The following is a 19877-nucleotide window of genomic DNA, read 5'->3' on the forward strand; positions in this document are numbered from 1 at the left end:
AGCAGAGGCTGTAGCTAGAGAGGAGCGTTCCACGTTGAACAGGCTGTCTCGGAAGCTTTCTATGGGCTATGTTATGAACGTTTTTTTAATCCTTGTGGGTGGAAAGTGAAACTGGAGATTCTGACTCAGACAGGGACATTAGCCACTGCGCCACAAGACTCCTTCACTGCCGTCTTAATGAAGCTTAGTATTGGTCTTGTGCAAATATAAAACTCCTTCAGTTGTTGTATGGGAAGTTTTTACATATGCTTTCAGCAGAACGTAATTCAGGGCTGTGAAATTCTCATTCAATATCTGAAACACTCGTCTAAGAATCATAAGGTACTGAATTAAATACCACACAAGAACAGTGTTGCACAACAACAGTTGTGAGATTATGAGACAGTCATAAAGATGGCCATGGCTGGAGTGCCATTGACCACCTCTCTGACAGCTATAGGTTCAAAAGCACTAAAACTGGTGTGCCAAAGTCACTTTGCTAAGATGCAAACTATACAAATATGTGCTCTGGTATAAGCCTAAATACTCATTAAGTTGTGACCACCAAAAGAATTTTTAGAAATACCCATTTTAAGTTGTGAGCACCAAAAAGTGTCAGCCATATCTTGTTACTATTTGCATCTCTCTTCTAGCTACCACTTTGTGTTCATTATTATAGTAGATGAACTTTACTGGTTATTGGAGAAGAACTAATTTGTAAAATATTTCCTTTCATAGTTGATGATTCCAACCACTTGGATATCGACTTCACCTTTATGGAAGATATAGAAAGGTCAGAAGCGCGCACAGGCATTCCCAATACACACTATACAAAAGAGAAACCCTTCATGTTTAATCTGGAAGACTACCAGGATGCAGTTATCATTCCAAGGTAGGAAAATTCTTCCTTTGCTTTAATCCATCGTTGTTTACTCTATATGCCTTGTGCTTTCCTTTATTTTTAACATTAACATTTTAACATAGCTGTTGGCAGGCACATACACTTTTTCGTCCCACAGCTGGTCACAACTGTACAAAGCAATCTGCTATTTTTTGCTAGCCAAATCTGGTACTAGCTTGTCTGCAATCAGCTTCTCTCGTTTGTTGAACAAAGCAGCAGTTTTGCAAAGAATTTTCAGTAACTTGTAAAAAGTACAGCAATTCCTTCTACAGTCGTAGTTTTAAACCAGTTCTTTTTCTCATTTCAGTCCACAAACATACAGAGCAATGAAATGACTCACTTCCGTATGTCTACCTTGTCACTGCAAATTAATTTCCGTGCATCATTTGGTTGAAGAGAAAGATATCTTGTTCTGCATCTGTTAATATGCTGGTAGAAAGCAAGACTTTTCTATTCATTCATGAAATAAGGGCATTGCTGGCTAAGCCAGCATTTATTGACTATCTCTAATTGCCCAGAGGGCAGGTAAGAGTCAGCTACATGTCTGGAGTCACATGTAGGCCAGACCAGATAAGGATCATAGTTTCTGTCCCTAAAGGATATTCGTGACCCAAATGAGTTTTTCTGACAATTGACGATGGTTTAATGGCCAGCGTAAAACCCCTAATTCCAGATTTTTATTGAATTCACATGCCACCCTCTGCCATGGCAGTATTCAAGCCAAGGTCCCCAGAACATTACTTAGGTTTACAGGTTAGCAGTCTAGGCCATGGCCTCCGCATTGAATACCTGCTGCCTTATAGCTATAGATTTATGGAGATGGTTTTCCACACAAAGACTTTGCAGCCTTGCTTTCGTTAAGGCAAATAAGTGAGAAGTGAATTATTCTGAAACACTTCACATTTTCCAAAGGCAGTACCATAGTAATTTTGACACAGACCTATGGTGTCAAATTGCATTCCTTGGTTCTAAGATGCTGGGTGATGGAGTTGCAGTATCTAGAAGTTCCCTTACTAGACAGTCAGTATTCAGTAACCTTCCAATTTGAGTGATGAGCTAGCTTATTAAAGGTCAGCAACGTGAATATCTTCTTGCCATTAAACATCATTATCTCATCCAAGCCAATAAACTAAACAGGTTGTGAGGCTTTGGGTGTTTTTGAAAAGTTGGAACAATTGAAGCAGCATGAATGTGTGGAGTCAGGCTCCCACAGAACCAGGATTTTTAGTTTAGATATCAGTAGTTAAAAGGGTTTTGAAGATGGTTGTGAAAGCTGTTGCTACAGCTACAAACTTGGGTTCTCTGTCTACCTTCAGAATCACGTGAGACAATCTCTTTACTAAATTTACCTTTGCCAAGGATGTGTTTATGGGATGTTACTCTATTGGAACATTTGCTTTTTAGTAGTTAAATAATCTATTATTCGGTTAGATTTTCCAGTGGAGTTCAAGTAATGCCAGTTCTTCTTTCAACTGACATAAGGCTCACTGGTCAATAGTTCCCTGGCTTCTCCTTGCAGCCTTTCTTAAATAATGGCACCACATTAGCCAACCTCCAGTCTTCTGGCATCTCACCCTTGACTGTTGATAATACAGATATCTTTGGAAGGAGCCCAGCAATCGCATTCCTAGCATGCTGCAAAGTTTTGGGAGGCACCTGATCAGAGCCAATAATCTGTGTGTCACTTCTAATTGCTTCAATTATAATGAGTATCTAAAATATAATTTGTATCTAAACAGGGGGTCCTGGAGCAGCTGGTGCTCTGACCCTTTCTCTGATCATTGCCTCATTGTTTTTCTTAAAACTGCATTACAGTGTGTCACTTTGAGTCATACAGGACAGAAACAGACCCTTCAGGTCCAATCACTTCATGCCAAGTTAGTTCCACCTAACTGTTCCTGCCTCCAAATCTTTCCTATTCATGTACTTATCCCAATGTCTTTTAAATGTAATTGTGTCCAAATCCACCAGTTCCTTCAGAAGTTCATTCCACAGGTGAAAAAAAATTTCTTCTCATATCTTTAAATCTCTCTCCTCTCACCTGAAAATGTGTCCCCTAGTCTTGAAATCCCCCATCCTAGGCAAAGCCACTGACCATTAACCCTATCCATACTCCTGATGATTTTATAAACCTCTATAAAGATTAACTGTCCAACCTCCCACAATCCAGTGAAGAAGCTACCAGCCTACCCAGCCTTGTTTAAATTCAAACATTCCATACCTGGCAATGTCCTGGTAAATCTCTTCTGAATTCTGTCCAGCTTTATTATATCTTTCAAGCATGCTAAACACCTTTTTAACCACCCTGTCTATATGTGATGCAGACTTCTAAGAATTATGTACCTGAGTCCCTAGGTCCCTCTACAAATGGACTCCAGATGGAATATCCTGAAGTCTTATTCATCGTAGCCTCAACAGCAGCGCCCTGCAAGGATGCTTACTCTGCCCTTTCTGTACTCCCTGTACATCATGACTGTGTGGCAAAATTTCATCTGAACCCCATCTATAAGCTCATTGACAACACCACTCTTATATGTCAGATAGTAAACAATGACAAGATAGAATACAGGAAAGTGAGAGAATGCTTGGCAATGTGGTGCAATCTCTTCCTTCAATGTCAGCAAAGCTAAAGAGCTGATCATCGGCTTCAGGAAATGAAAAGGACATGCTCCCATCTCCATCAATGGAGCTGAGGTGGAAATAGTCAAGAGCGTCAAGTTGCAAGAAGTGACAATCACCAACAATCTGCCCTGCACCATCCGCATTGATATGACAGTCAAGAAGACACAACTTTTCTTCTTCATCAGGAGGCTAAGGAAATTTGGCATGTTCATAGGGACCCTCACCAACTTTTACAAATGCACCACAGAAAGCATTCTGTCTGGATGCATCCCTGCTTGATGCAGCAACTGCTTTCCCCAAGACTGTAAGAAACTACAGAAAGCTGTGAGCAAGCCAACCTTTCATCCACTGACTCCATCTACAACTCCCATTGCCAGGGAATGGCAGCCAACATCATCGAAGACCCCTGTCTCACCCCAGTTGTAATCTTTTCCAAACTCTTCTGCCAGCCTTAGATAGAAAAGCTTAAACACACAGAACAAAAGGTTCAAGAGCAGCTTCTTCCTGCTGTCATTACTGTTCTGAATTGACCTCCCAAATTTCAAATCTGATATTGATCTTGCTTTTTCTACATTACCTTTGCAGCTATAACATTGTGTTCCTTGCTTTGTTCAATCACTGATTTTTGTGTCTTTGTATGTTGTGATCTGCTGAATTGCACCCAAAACAACTTTTCACTGTACTTGGGTATGTGACAATAAATGAAATCAATTCAGTGTTCCTAAACTCCAGGCATGTTCATCAGCCTTACCTGTATGACCCCCTGCATTGAAATAAACACAATTTAGTTCTTCAGAGTTACTGTGTACACTGACTTTCTGTTGTCTGTCTTTTCTAATTGATTTTCTCCCTTCACACTCGGAACCTTTCTCATCATTCTTTCTAGTTACACTGTTATACGGAATACCTCCAACAGTCCCCACCCCACCAACAGCCATTTTAGCAGTATAAATTCTCCCTTAATGGAATAAGCAAACTTCCCTGATAAGATTTTGGTCTCTCTCCAGTTCAAGTTAAGCCTTTCCATCCCAGAAGAGATTCCAATTGTCCAAAAACCTGAATACCTGAACAATTCACGACCTCTTCTGCCACTGATTTATCTCCTTTACCCTTTTGTTACTTCCCTCATTTGAGTTTGACGTTAGGAGTAAACCAGATATTACTGCTTTTTAGATAATAAAATGTGAGTCTGGATGAACACAGCAGGCCAAGCAGCATCTCAGGAGCACAAAAGCTGACGTTTCGGGCCTAGACCCTTCATCAGAGAGGGGGATGGGGTGAGGGTTCTGGAATAAATAGGGAGAGAGGGAGAGGCGGACCGAAGATGGAGAGAAAAGAAGATAGGTGGAGAGAGTATAGGTAGGGAGGGGATAGGTGAGTCCAGGGAAGACGGACAGGTCAAGGAGGTGGGATGAGGTTGGTAGGTAGGAGATGGAGGTGCGGCTTGGGGTGGGAGGAAGGGATGGGTGAGAAGAAGTACCGGTTAGAGAGGCAGAGACAGGTTGGACTGGTTTTGGGATGCAGTGGGTGGGGGGGAAGAGCTGGGCTGGTTGTGTGGTGCAGTGGGGGGAGAGGACGAACTGGGCTGGTTTAGGGATGCGGTGGGGGAAGGGGAGATTTTGAAACTGGTGAAGTCCACATTGATACCATATGGCTGCAGGGTTCCCAGGAGGAATATGAGTTGCTGTTCCTGCAACCTTCGGGTGGCATCATTGTGGCACTGCAGGAGGCCCATGATGGACATGTCATCTAAAGAATGGGAGGGGGAGTGGAATTGGTTTGCGACTGGGAGGTGCAGTTGTTTGTTGCGAACTGAGCGGAGGTGTTCTGCAAAGCGGTCTCCAAGCCTCCGCTTGGTTTCCCCAATGTAGAGGAAGCTACACCGGGTACAGTGGATGCAGTATACCACATTGGCAGATGTGCAGGTGAACTTCTGCTTAATGTGGAAAGTCATCTTGGGGCCTGGGATAGGGGTGAGGGAGGAGGTGTGGGGGCAAGTGTAGCATTTCCTGTGGTTGCAGGGGAAGGTGCCGGGTGTGGTGGGGTTGGAGGGCAGTGTGGAGCGAACAAGGGAGTCACGGAGAGAGTGGTCTCTCTGGAAAGCAGACAGGGGTGGGGATGGAAAAATGTCTTGGGTGGTGGGGTCGGATTGTAAATGGCGGAAGTGTCGGAGGATGATGCGTTGTATCCGGAGGTTGGTAGGGTGGTGTGTGAGAACGAGGGGGATCCTCTTAGGGCGGGGGCGGGGTGTGAGGGATGTGTTGCGGGAAATGTGTTACGTGGAACAGTCCCTCTTCCGCACCTACACAGGCCCCAAACCCCACCTCTTCCTCCGGTACATTGATGACTGTATCGGCGCCGCCTCGTGCTCCCCAGAGGAGCTCGAACAGTTCATCCACTTCACCAACACCTTCCACCCCAACCTTCAGTTCACCTGGGCCATCTCCAGCACATCCCTCACCTTCCTGGACCTCTCAGTCTCCATCTCGGGCAACCAGCTTGTAACTGATGTCCATTTCAAGCCCACCGACTCCCACAGCTACCTAGAATACACCTCCTCCCACCTACCCTCCTGCAAAAATTCCATCCCCTATTCCCAATTCCTCCGCCTCTGTCGCATCTGCTCCCACGATAAGACATTCCACTCCCGCACATCCCAGATGTCCAAGTTGTTCAAGGACCGCAACTTTCCCCCCACAGTGATCGAGAACGCCCTTGACCGCGTCTCCCGTATTTCCCGCAACACATCCCTCACACCCCGCCCCCGCCACAACCGCTCTAAGAGGATCCCCCTCGTTCTCACACACCACCCTACCAACCTCCGGATACAACGCATCATCCTCCGACACTTTCGCCATTTACAATCCAACCCCACCACCCAAGACATTTTTCCATCCCCACCCCTGTCTGCTTTCCAGAGAGACCACTCTCTCCGTGACTCCCTTGTTCGCTCCACACTGCCCTCCAACCCCACCACACCCGGCACCTTCCCCTGCAACCACAGGAAATGCTACACTTGCCCCCACACCTCCTCCCTCACCCCTATCCCAGGCCCCAAGATGACTTTCCACATTAAGCAGAGGTTCACCTGCACATCTGCCAATGTGGTATACTGCATCCACTGTACCCGGTGTGGCCTCCTCGACATTGGGGAAACCAAGCGGAGGCTTGGGGACCGCTTTGCAGAACACCTCCGCTCAGTTCGCAACAAACAACTGCACCTCCCAGTTGCAAACCATTTCCACTCCCCCTCCCATTCCCTAGACGACATGTCCATCATGGGCCTCCTACAGTGCCACAATGATGCCACCCGAAGGTTGCAGGAACAGCAACTCATATTCCGCCTGGGAACCCTGCAGCCTAATGATATCAATGTGGACTTCACCAGTTTCAAAATCTCCCCTTCCCCTACTGCATCCCTAAACCAGCCCAGTTCGTCCCCTCCCTCCACCGCACCACACAACCAGCCCAGCTCTTCTCTCCCACCCCCAGCATCCCAAAACCAGTCCAACCTGTCTCTGCTTCCGCCTCCCTAACCGGTTCTTCCTCTCACCCATCCCTTCCTCCCACCCCAAGCTGCACCCCCATCTACCTACTAACCTCATCCCACCTCCTTGACCTGTCCGTCTTCCCTGGACTGACCTATCCCCTCCCTACCTCCCCACCTATACTGTCTCCACCTATCTTCTTTACTCTCCCATCTTCGGTCCGCCTCCCCCCTTCTCCCTATTTATTCCAGTTCCCTCTCCCCATCCCCCTCTCTGATGAAGGGTCTAGGCCCGAAACGTCAGCTTTTGTGCTCCTGAGATGCTGCTGGGCCTGCTGTGTTCATCCAGCCTCACATTTTATTATCTTGGATTCTCCGGCATCTGCAGTTCCCATTATCTCTGATTACTACTTTTTAGGTTTTTTTAATATCTTCTGTCTGACCTCTTAAATTGACTCTGTAAAGCTTTGATCTAAAAACATCATTCCTACCAATGTGTACAATAATTTCCAGCTTCTCAATCTAACCTTTTAAGAATATGTTTGAATCGTTTAGAAATGTCCTTAATCCTAGCACCAGGAAAGCAACATGCCATTCCTAAATTTGCGCTCTTTTATGTTGTTTCTCTTGATTGTGCCCCTGTAACAATTATTCTATTAAATTTTGTCAAACGCTGCCTAATATAAGAATTGATCTTAATGTCCAATGACTGTCTACCTCTTCCAATTGTTATTTAAGACTTCATCACCTAAGCTTATTTGGAGTGCGGTTTGATAATCTTACATCTTAATAATGCCAGTGTGTCTGCAAGTGAAATTTGATAATGCTTTGGAATGCAAGTTGTTGAGCAATTCTTTTTTACATTGGATCTCAAAAATGTAACTTTCACATGCTTTTCTAAAGCTACGTTGTCTGGGCTTTCTTGGGTTTATCTAATTTTTTTTAAAGAAGTTTTTCGTTGAAAGGTTTTGACATTGCTGGCTAGGCGTTTATTGCCCATCCCCTGAACCACTTGCAGTCCATGGAGTGTTGGATCAGGCCCATTAATGTAGTTCAAAGGTTTTGACCCAGTGTTAGTGAAGGAATGACAATATAGATCCAAGTCAGGATGATGTGTGGCTTGGAGGACAACTAATGGGTGGCGATGGTCTCATGTTTCTGTTGCCCCTGTCCTTCCAGGCAGTAGCGATTGTGGGTTTGCAAGGTGCTGTTGAAAGAGCCTTGTGGAGTTGCTGCTCGTTCAGAAATCTTGATGTAGTTTGAACTATGATTTTCCTTTGCATGTAGGTATCGAAACTTTGACCAGCCTCATCGCTTTTACGTGGCTGATGTGTACACCGACCTCACACCTCTGAGTAAATTCCCTTCCCCTGAGTATGAAACATTTGCAGAGTATTACAAAACCAAATACAATCTTGATTTGACCAACCTGAACCAGCCCTTACTGGATGTGGACCACACATCGTCCAGGTAAGACCATCATACCGAGTCACCTGGCACTTGCTGAAATTGTGCAGAATTGTTACGCTTCTGTGTGTCTTAAAGAGCCCTTTGGAGCCATCCAGTGGCTGCATAGTGGTGTGCTCAATTGGATTTTTAAAAAAATTAAACATGTCTTCTTTTGCCCTGGAGTTGTGGAAATATTTGAAGAGGCAGGCAGTTCTGTTGTGCTGAAAGCATTTTGGTATGTTCCTGTACCAGCAGTTTCTGTGTATGAACCTAGTACCTCTAGTCTCTATGTACAAATCAATTGCACTCCCCCACTTTTCCCCCCACATTCCTGCCAATTTTTTGCTTATCTGCTTCTGCATAAATTTTCCAACTGTCTCCATCACCACCTTGGATAGCATGTTCTAAATCCTAGCCAATTTATGTACTCATTTGAGTTGTGAAGTGTATCTGGCTGCAATAAAATTGCTGTAAACTTGTATGGTTTGCTAAATTTAAGTGCCTGACTTCAGTGGTGGTGGGGGAAAGAATACTCCTTGGCTGAGCTGCTATAGAGAATGCTGTAATACAGAAAAGAAGAGAATTCAGCCCACCAAGTCTGTGCCCACTTTTTGTGAGATTGTCAATTATTTCATTCAGCTGTGCTTTTGTCTTCATCTTGGAACATTTGCAATTATTTATCTAGTTTCCTTTTGAAAGTTGCATTTGAATCTGCGTCCATCACACACTTGGACAGTGTGTTCTAGGTCTCTAAATGACACAAAATTTTCAAGTTGATTACTGAGTTTTTTAGGTACCCTTTTACCAATGTGAGCTTTAAAAAGGGTCTCCTCCTATAACACAGTGGGTAAGAAGCCAACGGTGCAGGAATGCCTTTAGATTGAGGAGGTCTAGGGTAACCAATCTAGTTATAGTTGGGGCTTCCATTAGTCACTACCAAAAGTTTGAAAGTGGAGGGAAATATTCCAGGATACCCACTTTCATTCGCAAGCACCTTCTGCTTGACAGTGTATGTGCATGATAATGTACCATGAGCACTACATTTTCTACAGTAGGGGATATTGAATATAGATTATAATATATATTATAAAGATACGTTTTCTTCGTGCCATGAACAAAATCAGTAACTCCGGAAGGCAAAGTACTGGGCTAATGGTAAGATTCTTAGTAGTGTAGATGAGCAGAGAGATCTCGGTGTCCATGTACACAGATCCTTGAAAGTTGCCACCCAGGTTGACAGGGCTGTTAAGAAGGCGTACAGTGTTTTAGCTTTTATTAATAGAGGGATCGAGTTCTAGAACTAAGAGGTTATGGTGAAGCTGTACAAAACTCTGGTGTGGCCGCACTTGGAGTATGGCATACAGTTCTGGTCACCGCATTGTAAGAAGGATGTGGAAGCTTTGGAAAGGGTGCAGAGGAGATTTACTAGGATGTTGCCTGGTATGGAGGGAAGGTCTTACGAGGAAAGGCTGAGGAACTTGAGGCTGTTTTCATTAGAGAGAAGAAGGTTGAGAGGTGACTTAATTGAAACATATAAAATAATCAGAGGGTTAGATAGGGTGGATAGGGAGAGCCTTTTTCCTAGGATGGTGATGGCGAGCATGAGGGGGCATAGCTTTAAATTGAAGGGTGAAAGATATAGGACAGATGTCAGAGGTAGTTTCTTTACTCAGACAGTAGTAAGGGAATGGAATGCTTTGCCTGCAACGGTAGTAGATTCGCCATCTTTAAGTACATTTAAGTCATCATTGGACAAGCATATGGACGTACATGGAATAGTGTAGGTTAGATGGGCTTCAGATCGGTATGACAGGTCGGCACAACATCGAGGGCCGAAGGGCCTGTACTGTGCTGTTATGTTCTATGTTCTTGCAAGGACATAGTTGCACTGAGCTCCAGTAAAGTATTACTGTTCCATTGAAGGCAGGGAGAGATGGTTAGCAGAAACTGCTGGAGTTGTTTAGAATCTCTGAATTGCTCATTAGAATGGGGAAGTTTAGATATGGAGTAGCCCATTTACCCATCTTGATAATCAAGTCAGGATTTCTTTAACTGAAAACATCAGCACCAGCTTTATTTCAGATAGTGAATTTGTGATTTTCGGATACGGGCCCTTTGGGGGAAGAAAGGCTTTACTTGGCCCACATGTGCCTGAATGGTTATGTACACAAGCTGAGTTTGGGAAAATTGGGAAAATGTACTCGTTTTAGATCCGTTTAGTTCCATTTGGGCCATGCAAAATATTTTGCCAAAATGTCTGAACTCAGCATGTCCACAGATCTGTTTTTGGGTCTTTTCAGTTTTCAGTCATTCAGATAAAGAATACCTGACACGTACCTGCATTGGAGGCAGTATAAACAAGGTTCACTAGATTGGTTTCCGGGGTATGTAGTGAATAAATTGAGTGAAAAATGAGAAGCTCAATAAAACATGCAAGATTCTGAAGGAGCTTTATACGGTAGACACTGAGAAGAGGTACAGCTGGCTTGGCAATCTAGAATGGGGCCGGGGAAGCATGCTGTTTTTGTCTCTGCATAAAGATTTATCATTTCAGTAAGAAATGTATTCATTCAAAGGGTGAATTCTTTGGAATTCTGTAATCCAGAAGCTGGTGGTTTGCTCCATTTTTAAGTGCATTTAAGGCAGGGGTGGATAAATTTTGATCTCTCGGGGAATGAAGAGATGTGGTGAGCAAATGTGAAAGTGGAGTTGAAGCTCACGATCAGCCATGATTGCATTGAAAAGGTTGAATGTGCTCAACAGGCTGAATGGTCTGCCACATCTGTCTTTTTTGCCAGAATGCAGAAAATTTAAATAAGAGGATATCTTGGCATTTTTCATTCTAGGAGGGGATTAAATGTCACAACGGCCCATGAGACAATGTTTCTACGTTTCTTCTAAGGTTATCTGCCCAATTATGATGCTATTATTTGCATCATATGGAGTATGATATATACAATACATGTGCATATTTAGTCTCTCACCATTGTTTCCTGTTAATTTAGATTTTTTTTAAATTCACTTGTGGGATGTGAGCATTGCTGGCTGAGCCACCCTTAGTTGCCCTTGGACACAACTGACTGGCTTGTTAGGCCCATTCAGAGCCAGTTAAGATTCACTACATCTCAGTGGGATTGAAGTTAGGTCAGACCAAGTAAAGATGGCAGTATCTTTCCTGTCAACACATCAATGAATTAGTGAGAAAGAATGAACATTTTTGATTTAGTCAGCATAGTTTTATGCAGAGGTGGTCTTGTCCCTCAGATTTGACTGAGACTTTGAGAAGGTGATGAAGATGATTGCGGGTAGGACATTGGATGTTAGTTACGTGGATTTGAGTACAGCATTTCACAAGGACGTCAACAGTGGATTCGTGGTCATCATTAGAGTTTTGAATTCAATATGAAAATAATCTGAAATTAAGTTTCACCCTCTGCTGCGGTGGGATTCAAGCTCAGGTCCCCAAAGCATTACCCGGGTTTCTGGATTAAGTGTAGTCCTCGTGGTGTGTTAATCCAGAAGATTGTCACGCGGGACCCCACATTGAGTTGGCAGATTGGATGCAAAATTGATTTTGTCATAGAGACAGGGTTGTTCTGGAGAGATGTTTTCTGCCTGGAGGTCTGTGACCAGTGGTGTTCCACAAGGATCAGTGTGGGACCTCTATTGCTTGTAATATATAAAAATGATTTGGATGAAAATGGAGCTGGTCTGATTGGTAAATCTGCCGTTGAGAGGAAAATTGGAGTTGTCAAAGTGTGTGGCAGGACATAGATCAGTTGGAAAGTTAGGCAAAGGACTGGTAGATGGAACTTGATCTGGTCAAGCGTAAAGTGATGCATTTTAGGAGGTCAAATGCATGAGAAAGTAAACAGTAAATGGCCAGACCCTTGGGGGCATTGGTATCCTGAACTGCAAGTTCATAGCTCCCTTTGAGCAGCAATACAAGGTGATAAACAAGGCCTACAGCAAGCCTCCCTCATCAGTGGGGGCCTTGATTATAAAAGTTGGTGAGTTGTGTTGCAGCTGTAGGAGACTTTATTTAAGCCACATTTGAGGTAATGTGTGCAGTTCTGCCTGTCACTACAGGAAGAATGTGGAGGCTTTGGAGAGGGTGCCAGAAGTTTACCAGGATTAGAGTGTGTTAACTATGAGAGAGGTTGGACAAACTTGCTTTGTTTTCGCTAGAGCATCTGAGGCTGAGAGGTGACCTGATAGAAATATATAAAATAATGTGAGACATAAACAGGACAGAGAGTCTTTTTTTCCCCCACTATAGTGGGAATGTCAAATACTCGGGCGTGTAGGTTTAAGGTGAAAAGGGGAATGTTTAAAGGAGATATGAGTGGAAGGTTTCTTTTTAAGCAGAGGGTAGCAGGTGCCAGGAAGATGTTGCCAAGGGAGGTGGTAGAAGCAGATAAGATAGCAACATTGAAGAAGCATTTGGATAGACATCTGAAGCCAGGAAATAGAGGGAGATGGATCACATACAGACGGATGAGATGAGTTTAGAATGGCATCGTGGTTGGTGCAGCCATGGTGGGCCAAAGGGCCTGGTCCTGTGATGTACTGTTCTGTATTTTAGATGGGATTTTACTGGAATTAACAACATGGTCGTCATCAGATTTTTAATGCCAGAGCATTTATTGAATTCAAACTCCACCTTGTGGAATTTTAAACACTGATCCTCGGAACATTACTTGCATCTCTGGAGACAATATCACATGGCCACTTAAATATACCAAGAATTCTTAATATGTTCAACTATTTTGTAACTTGTAGATTAGCGAACTGAATTTCTAAATGTAAAATGAAACTATAAAATTTAGCATCATCACTTATAAATGGAATATCTATCTCCCTTTTCTTAGACTGAATCTTTTAACCCCTCGGCATTTGAATCAAAAGGGAAAGGCACTTCCTTTAAGTAGTGCAGAGAAACGCAAGGCCAAATGGGAGAGTCTACAAAACAAACAGGTACAGTAGGCTGCAGTGAGATTGTTTAGTGCACGGCTGTGGATTTGGTCAGGTGCTATGTGTGACTTGGGATTCTATACAGATGGATGTGGTGCAGAATACCAAATAGATTGGGAGAAGATTGGAATGCAGTTAAATCAGATCATTCCCACTTTAAATGGAAAACCATACACGCAAAATATTTCATTCATTCACTGCATGAGGGTATTGCTGTATAGGCTGACACTTATTGCCCTTCCATAATTGCCCAAGGGTACTTGAGAGTCAGCCATGTTGCTGTGGGTCTGGAGTCACATGTCGGCCAGACCAGGTAAGGATGGCAGCTTTCTTCCCTAAAGGACATTAATGTTTTTCCTGACGTTTGACAATGAATTCATGGCCATCATTAGAGTCCTGATTCCAGCTTTTTGTTTTTGTTAATTTGAATTCAAATTCCATGATCCGCAGTGGTGGGATTTGAATCCTAAAATATTACCTCAGCTTCTGGATTAACAGTCCAGTGATAATAACATTAGGCCGTAGCCTTTCTTTCCCTCACCTGACAAAGGAGCAGCGCTCTGAAAGCTTGTAATTTCAAGTAAACCTGTCCGACTGAACCTGTTGTTGTGTAACTTGTGACCTCGTCCACCACAGTCCAACACCAGCACGTCCACATTTCTGAGGACGTCTTTAAGGGCATTGTGGTCAGCCGTCAGCATGTGGGCTGCAGCAATTCAAAAAAGCAGCTTACCACCACCACCTTCTCGAGCAACTAGGGACAGGCAATAAAAGTGACACCCACATCCCACTTAAAAAAAATTTTAAATAGCGCATAAATATGTCTTATATGTTCATAAGATTATCGTCCATAATGATGCACAGAATTGGAGGAGGAGGAGATAGTGGTTTTCTCCTCTCGAAAGTAACTATAAATACTAAATGAATTCCACTCCCAAATGGGCACTATCCATTCTAAAGCATACTTGAGTCCTTGGGTCATAATTATGGCTATTTTCTCTATCTAACCTATACCTTGCAGTTGCTTGGCCCAGACTCCGAAGACAAACTATTATTGGTGAGGTTGTTGACTTGCTCGCTGAGTTGGCTTGTTTTTGTCATACGTTTTGTCATCATGCTAGGTTACATTAGTGGAGCCTCCGATGAAGCGATGTTATCCTACTCCGCTTGGAATTTATACTGCCCAGTCCATTATGGGGAGTACTGTCATATCCGGTTTAGATCTGTATGGGTTTAAATATGGGGTACAATCCAATATGTTTGTCGATTTTGAAGTTTGGGTGGAGAACCATGCGTCTTGGCATTCCCATGCATGTCTGTTTGGCCTTGCTTACTATGGTTACTTTGTCCCAGTTAAACTGACAGCCATCATTGTCTGAATGTGCGGATATTAAGGAGAGTTCATGGTGCTGTTTTGCTGCTAGCTGATCTTGTATTCTGATGGCTAGCTTCCTTCCTGCCCTGAACTCCCCAAACCTCAGTAGACCGAAAAGAAACCCATACAGATCAAATCCTCAACTTCACAGCAACCACCCCAATGCCCACAAACAAAGCTGCATTAGGACACTATTTAATTGGGCCAGGACACACTGCAACACTCCAGAAATACACTAGGAAGAAGAAGAACACTTTATACGAGTTCTTGCCTGAAACGCATATCCCTGCAACTTTATCCACAGATGCCTACATAACAGACAACAACAGGAGGACACAGTATGACCCAACACACTCACCACACTTCCGTACATCAGGAACATAGCTGAACTGACAGCAAGACTCGTAAGCCCACTAGGAATCATGGTGGCCCGCCAGCCCACAGCCACTGTAAGAAAAGCACTTAGAAGGATTAAAGATCCCATTCCCACAACGTGTAGAACGAACGTGGTTTACAAAATACCATGCAACGACTGCCACAAACATTGCATTGGACAGACAGGGAGGAAACTAGCCATCAGAATACATGAACACCAGCTAGCAGCAAAGCAATACTATGAACTCTCCTTAATATCTGCACATTCAGACAACGAAGGCTGTCAGCTTAACTGGAACAAAGTAACCATTTGTAGCCAGAGCCAAACACCAACACAGACAGGAATCCCTAGAGGCATGGTTCTCCACCCATACTTCAATTAACAAACGTATAGAATTAGACCCCATATATAGACCCATACAGATCAAAACAGGAAATGACAGTGCTTGCCACAACAGACTGCATAGTATAAATTCCAAGCAGAGTAGAACAACATCGCTTCATTGGAGACTCTACTGAGGTAGCACTTCTGCCTAAGCCAGAAGATTTGGATCCAAATCCCATTCAAGAAATTTAAACGCTAGAAACTAGGCTTACAGAGGCTGTTGCCATTTAGACAAGGAATTAAGAGGCCTCGTCATCCCAGCAGAGTGGATATGAAAGATTCATGGCACTATTTTTGAAGAATCTATTTGCTGCAAACGTAATACATTCTTATCTGCTGATTCACTACCTGTAGGCCCACGCACTCACAAGGGTGTTCCTGTTATTTTTCTCATTGACTTGACTGGTCTGAATGAGCAATCCTTCACAATACATAAGGGTTACATTGAAGCATTATCCATGTTTTCTGTGGGAAGCCTGTGTCCTAACCCCCATGAATAAGATTTGTTGTACAATAATCAGAAACAGTTCTTTTCTGAATGTACCCAACAGCTTCCATGGGCAAATAAATTCAATGTCAAAAATTTGGGAAGTGCTGTAAATACATTTCTTAAATGGTATTACAAAGCTTAACCTGGCATTCAGCAATTTTTGTTAATTTTAAGAATGACTGAGGAGTATGAAGTTTATATCCCTGCTTCTTCTAAAGCACATATTTTGGTACTGCGGTAATAGTTTTTGTTAGTACAGCACTACTTTGTGCTAAATAAAAAGCCAAAAGAACTTTGGATGCTGTAAATCAGAAACAAAAATAGAAACCTGCTGTAAAAGCTCAGCAGGTCTGGCAGCATCTGTGGAGAGAAATCAGACTTGTGGTTCGGGTCGAGTGACCCTTCCTCAGAGCTGGCAGCTAGGTAATGCCTTGCTTATGTTCAGAAGACAGGCTAGGGGGAAGGAGGAAGGAGTAAACGATAGGTGGGGATGGAGCCCAAAGAGAGAGAAGAACAGTTTAGACAAAGGAGTGGATAACAGTCCAGCTAGGAGGGTGAATAGTTATTCATGGGGACTGTTAGAAGCAAAACTGACATTTTTCCTAGCTACCGTTAGTTATGAGGAAGGTTCGCTCAACCTGAAACTTTAACTCTGATTCCTCTTCACAGATACTGCCAGCCCTGCTCAGCTTTCACAGCACTTTTGTTTTCATTATTATTTTGTGCTTATAAGATTTGTTCTCAAGCGTGTTGACAAGCAACAACAAAATTTTGCATGAATATTTGAAATCTGAAATAACTGCAGAAAATGCTGTTCAGGAGACATGCTTATAATAATAGTTAACATCGTAAATTCACCTTTTGTGCATTTGAGTGCGCAGAATTGAGTTTTTTTTCCCCATGTTGCTGTTTTATAATAAATTTGCCATAGTTCTATTGAAGATTGTGTTTGAAGTTTTGTTCATTCAGATCTATTTCCCTCTAAAGATTCTTGTCCCAGAACTCTGTGCTATTCATCCAATCCCAGCTTCCTTATGGAGAAAGGCAGTCTGCCTTCCAAGTATTCTGTATCGACTGCACTGCCTGTTAACAGCAGAGGAACTGAGAGCCCAAACGGCAAAGGAAGCAGGTGTGGGAATTGAAGCCCTTCCTTCAAACTTCAGGTGTGTATATTTATTAAAACAAGAAAGTAAATTTTGCAATTCTGTAATATCTGTCAAGTTCAGGACATCCTAAAGTACTTTACAGCCAGTGAAATATTTTTGAAGTGGTTGGAATTAGAAAATACCTCAGGCAATTTGCATATGAAAGGCAGCGTGCTGATAATGGCTGAATCTGTATTAATGATGTTGAGTGATGAACTAACATTGGTTATTGGGATAACATTCATGTAGAACTTTGAAATAATGCCATGGGCGTTTTCTTCCTGTATAACCTTGCAAAACATACAGCTCTCCAAAAAGTTTAATCTGTGATCCCAAAAGATGCACCTCTGACAATGTTGCATGCCCTCTCTACTGCACTGGAGTGCAAACCTTGATTTTTGCGTTCAAACATCTGGAGTGGACATTGAACCCAAAATATTCTCATTCTAATACTGTTTCAATATGGCAGTGACCATATTTGCTAATGTAAGAAGGCTGTTTGACCAATTTAGATCCAACTCTGATCCCTCCAGCGACTGAACGGCATTGGACCTTGCACCATTTTCTTTTCCAACCCCTATTAAGCTTTGGAATTTACCTGTGTTTGTGTTGGAGCATGTTCCGTCACAAGCTTGTCACTTCAAGTGCAAGCAACCTATGAGTTCCTCTGACTCTGTTCTCAAACATACATCATTTTTCTTTCTCACTTTGTCCCTCTTGCTGATAATTTGTGTAGCTATCCCTGCCCCCCCCATGCCATTTGATGTATCTTATTCTGAACTTCTCCCCTCAATGAAAGCTCTTTGCCATATGTGTTTTTTTTAAAGCCAGACTTCAAAAATTAATTCCTTTTTGTCATTTTTAATGTTTAGGAATTACCGAAATGGTTCTGTGGAGTGCACTATGGTGTTTCTAGAAAATAAAATGACTACTGCTGTTTCAAGCGACCATTTACAGATGGAAAATTACGAGTCCAGTCATCAGGGAATGCTAAGTTACTCATTCTTAGACTGTCATAACCCATGTGTATACTCCCTGGTTTAACAACAACTGAATAATTTTTTTTAAGAATTCATGGTTCTCTAATTTTTGACTAATGGTATGGGATTGGCATCCTGCCACTCTCCTTCTCTTGTATGATGTCTCTGGTGGTCCCTCTCTCTCTTTGTCTGCATGTCAGACTTCTGTCTGGGAGATATGAGAGAACATGGCTTCAATTACTGGCTTGTAATTCCATGCTGGTTCCCAGGATCGATGTTGTCAGCACTGAGGTGTGCATTATAACTTCTCACAAATTGTTGCCAATGCTAGCCTTGTCATTGTGGGAACCTATCTTTTTCTTCCCTGAAAGGAAGGAAATGAGTGGATACTCTGCACTTCCATCTGTAATGAAGCCCAAGTTGATGTGGGAAGTGGAGATAACGTCATTAATTGAGGGCGACTCAATAGCCCTACTTGCATCTCGATCAGTGAGCTCAACTTTTTAAATATCTGGTGATCTGCCAGCATAACCACATCTACAATTAACATAACGTGTAGTGCTGGATGAACACATCAGGCCAGGCAGCATCAGAAGAGCAGGAAAGCTGATGTTTCGGGCCTGGACCATTCTTCGGAAAATTTCTGAAGGGTCTCAGAAGATTTTCTGAAGAAGGGTACGGACCTGAAACGTCAGCTTTCCTGCTCCTCTGATGCTCCCTGGCCTGATGTGTTCATGCAGTTCTACGCCTTTTTATCTCAAATTCTGGCATCAGCAGTTCCTACCATCTCGACAAGTAACATTTTAGCTTTCACCAATTCTAAGAAAGCTTTTGATTTCACCTGCTGCGCCCCACTCAATCAATATTTTGTTTGAAACTTCTGGTCCTGGCATTCCCATTTCTAAAAGATATGCAATGAGATAAGGTGAAAATGGAGGTGTGAAGAAAAGAGGAAGGGAATTAGTGGATGAATGGCAAGTCTTGCCAGTGTTGAAAAAGTGTTGAAAACAAACTCTCTTATGAAAGTAAACAAAAATTTAACCTTTTTTTCAAGGAGACTGATTTGGAGAATGAAAGTAAAATGGTTTACTACATTTATATATTGGAGGAGATTACATATAGAGTACTAATGGTTGGGTGTTGTCATCCACATAAGAGCCCACAAGTATAAAATTTTTTGATCCCTGCAATAGGGGCATAGTTTTCTAAGGAAATATAAGTTCTGTATTCTCCATAATATGTAACTGATTGAGAAGTGTTCTCATTGAAGTAAATACTGGCTCGGGAATGTAGAACAGTTTCAAATAAGTTTAGGACTGAGTTGAGAAGGAATCTTATTGATGGTTGCTGAGTTTGGAATTCTGTGTCAAAGCCTTTGGATGCTTAGTCATTGAGAAGATTCAGGGCATTGATTGAAAGATTTTCATATATTAAGGGGTATGTGGAAAGAATGAGTTGAATTGGAAGAGAAGGTCTTATCGAATCTCACTGTAGGCTCAAAGGGCTGAATGGCTCACCCCAACCTGTTTCTAATATTCTTGTGTTGCTCTCTTGGCCAGGAAATTGAACATGAGTAATATCAAGAGGAATAAAGGGAAAAGTGAATATTTGTTGTAAAATAGTAAACTCTGTTCCATAGTAAAATGAAAAACATAGCACGATATTTTTAAACTCCTATACCTTGTAAATTTACTTGTTTTAGTTTCTAATCAGCC

The 19877-nt window shown here is 42.7% G+C and overlaps 1 protein-coding gene across 8 annotated transcripts in view; it reads left to right on the forward strand.

Moving 5' to 3' along the window:
* Positions 1–19877, forward strand: part of dicer1 (dicer 1, ribonuclease type III) — a 173696-nt gene that overhangs the window by 107239 nt on the left and 46580 nt on the right. For 7 of the 8 annotated variants that reach the window (XM_059648939.1, XM_059648934.1, XM_059648933.1 and 4 more), the window contains 4 exons: positions 718–871; positions 8277–8459; positions 13310–13415; positions 17025–17200. In XM_059648939.1, the coding sequence (XP_059504922.1) occupies positions 718–871; positions 8277–8459; positions 13310–13415; positions 17025–17200 (619 nt within the window). Of the gene's footprint in view, positions 1–717; positions 872–8276; positions 8460–13309; positions 13416–17024; positions 17201–18054; positions 18742–19877 lie in introns of those variants that run through there. The other variant, XM_059648940.1, reaches the window with a different exon arrangement.

This window comes from Stegostoma tigrinum, chromosome 10, assembly GCF_030684315.1.
Source record: "Stegostoma tigrinum isolate sSteTig4 chromosome 10, sSteTig4.hap1, whole genome shotgun sequence".
Classification (NCBI taxonomy): domain Eukaryota; kingdom Metazoa; phylum Chordata; class Chondrichthyes; order Orectolobiformes; family Stegostomatidae; genus Stegostoma; species Stegostoma tigrinum.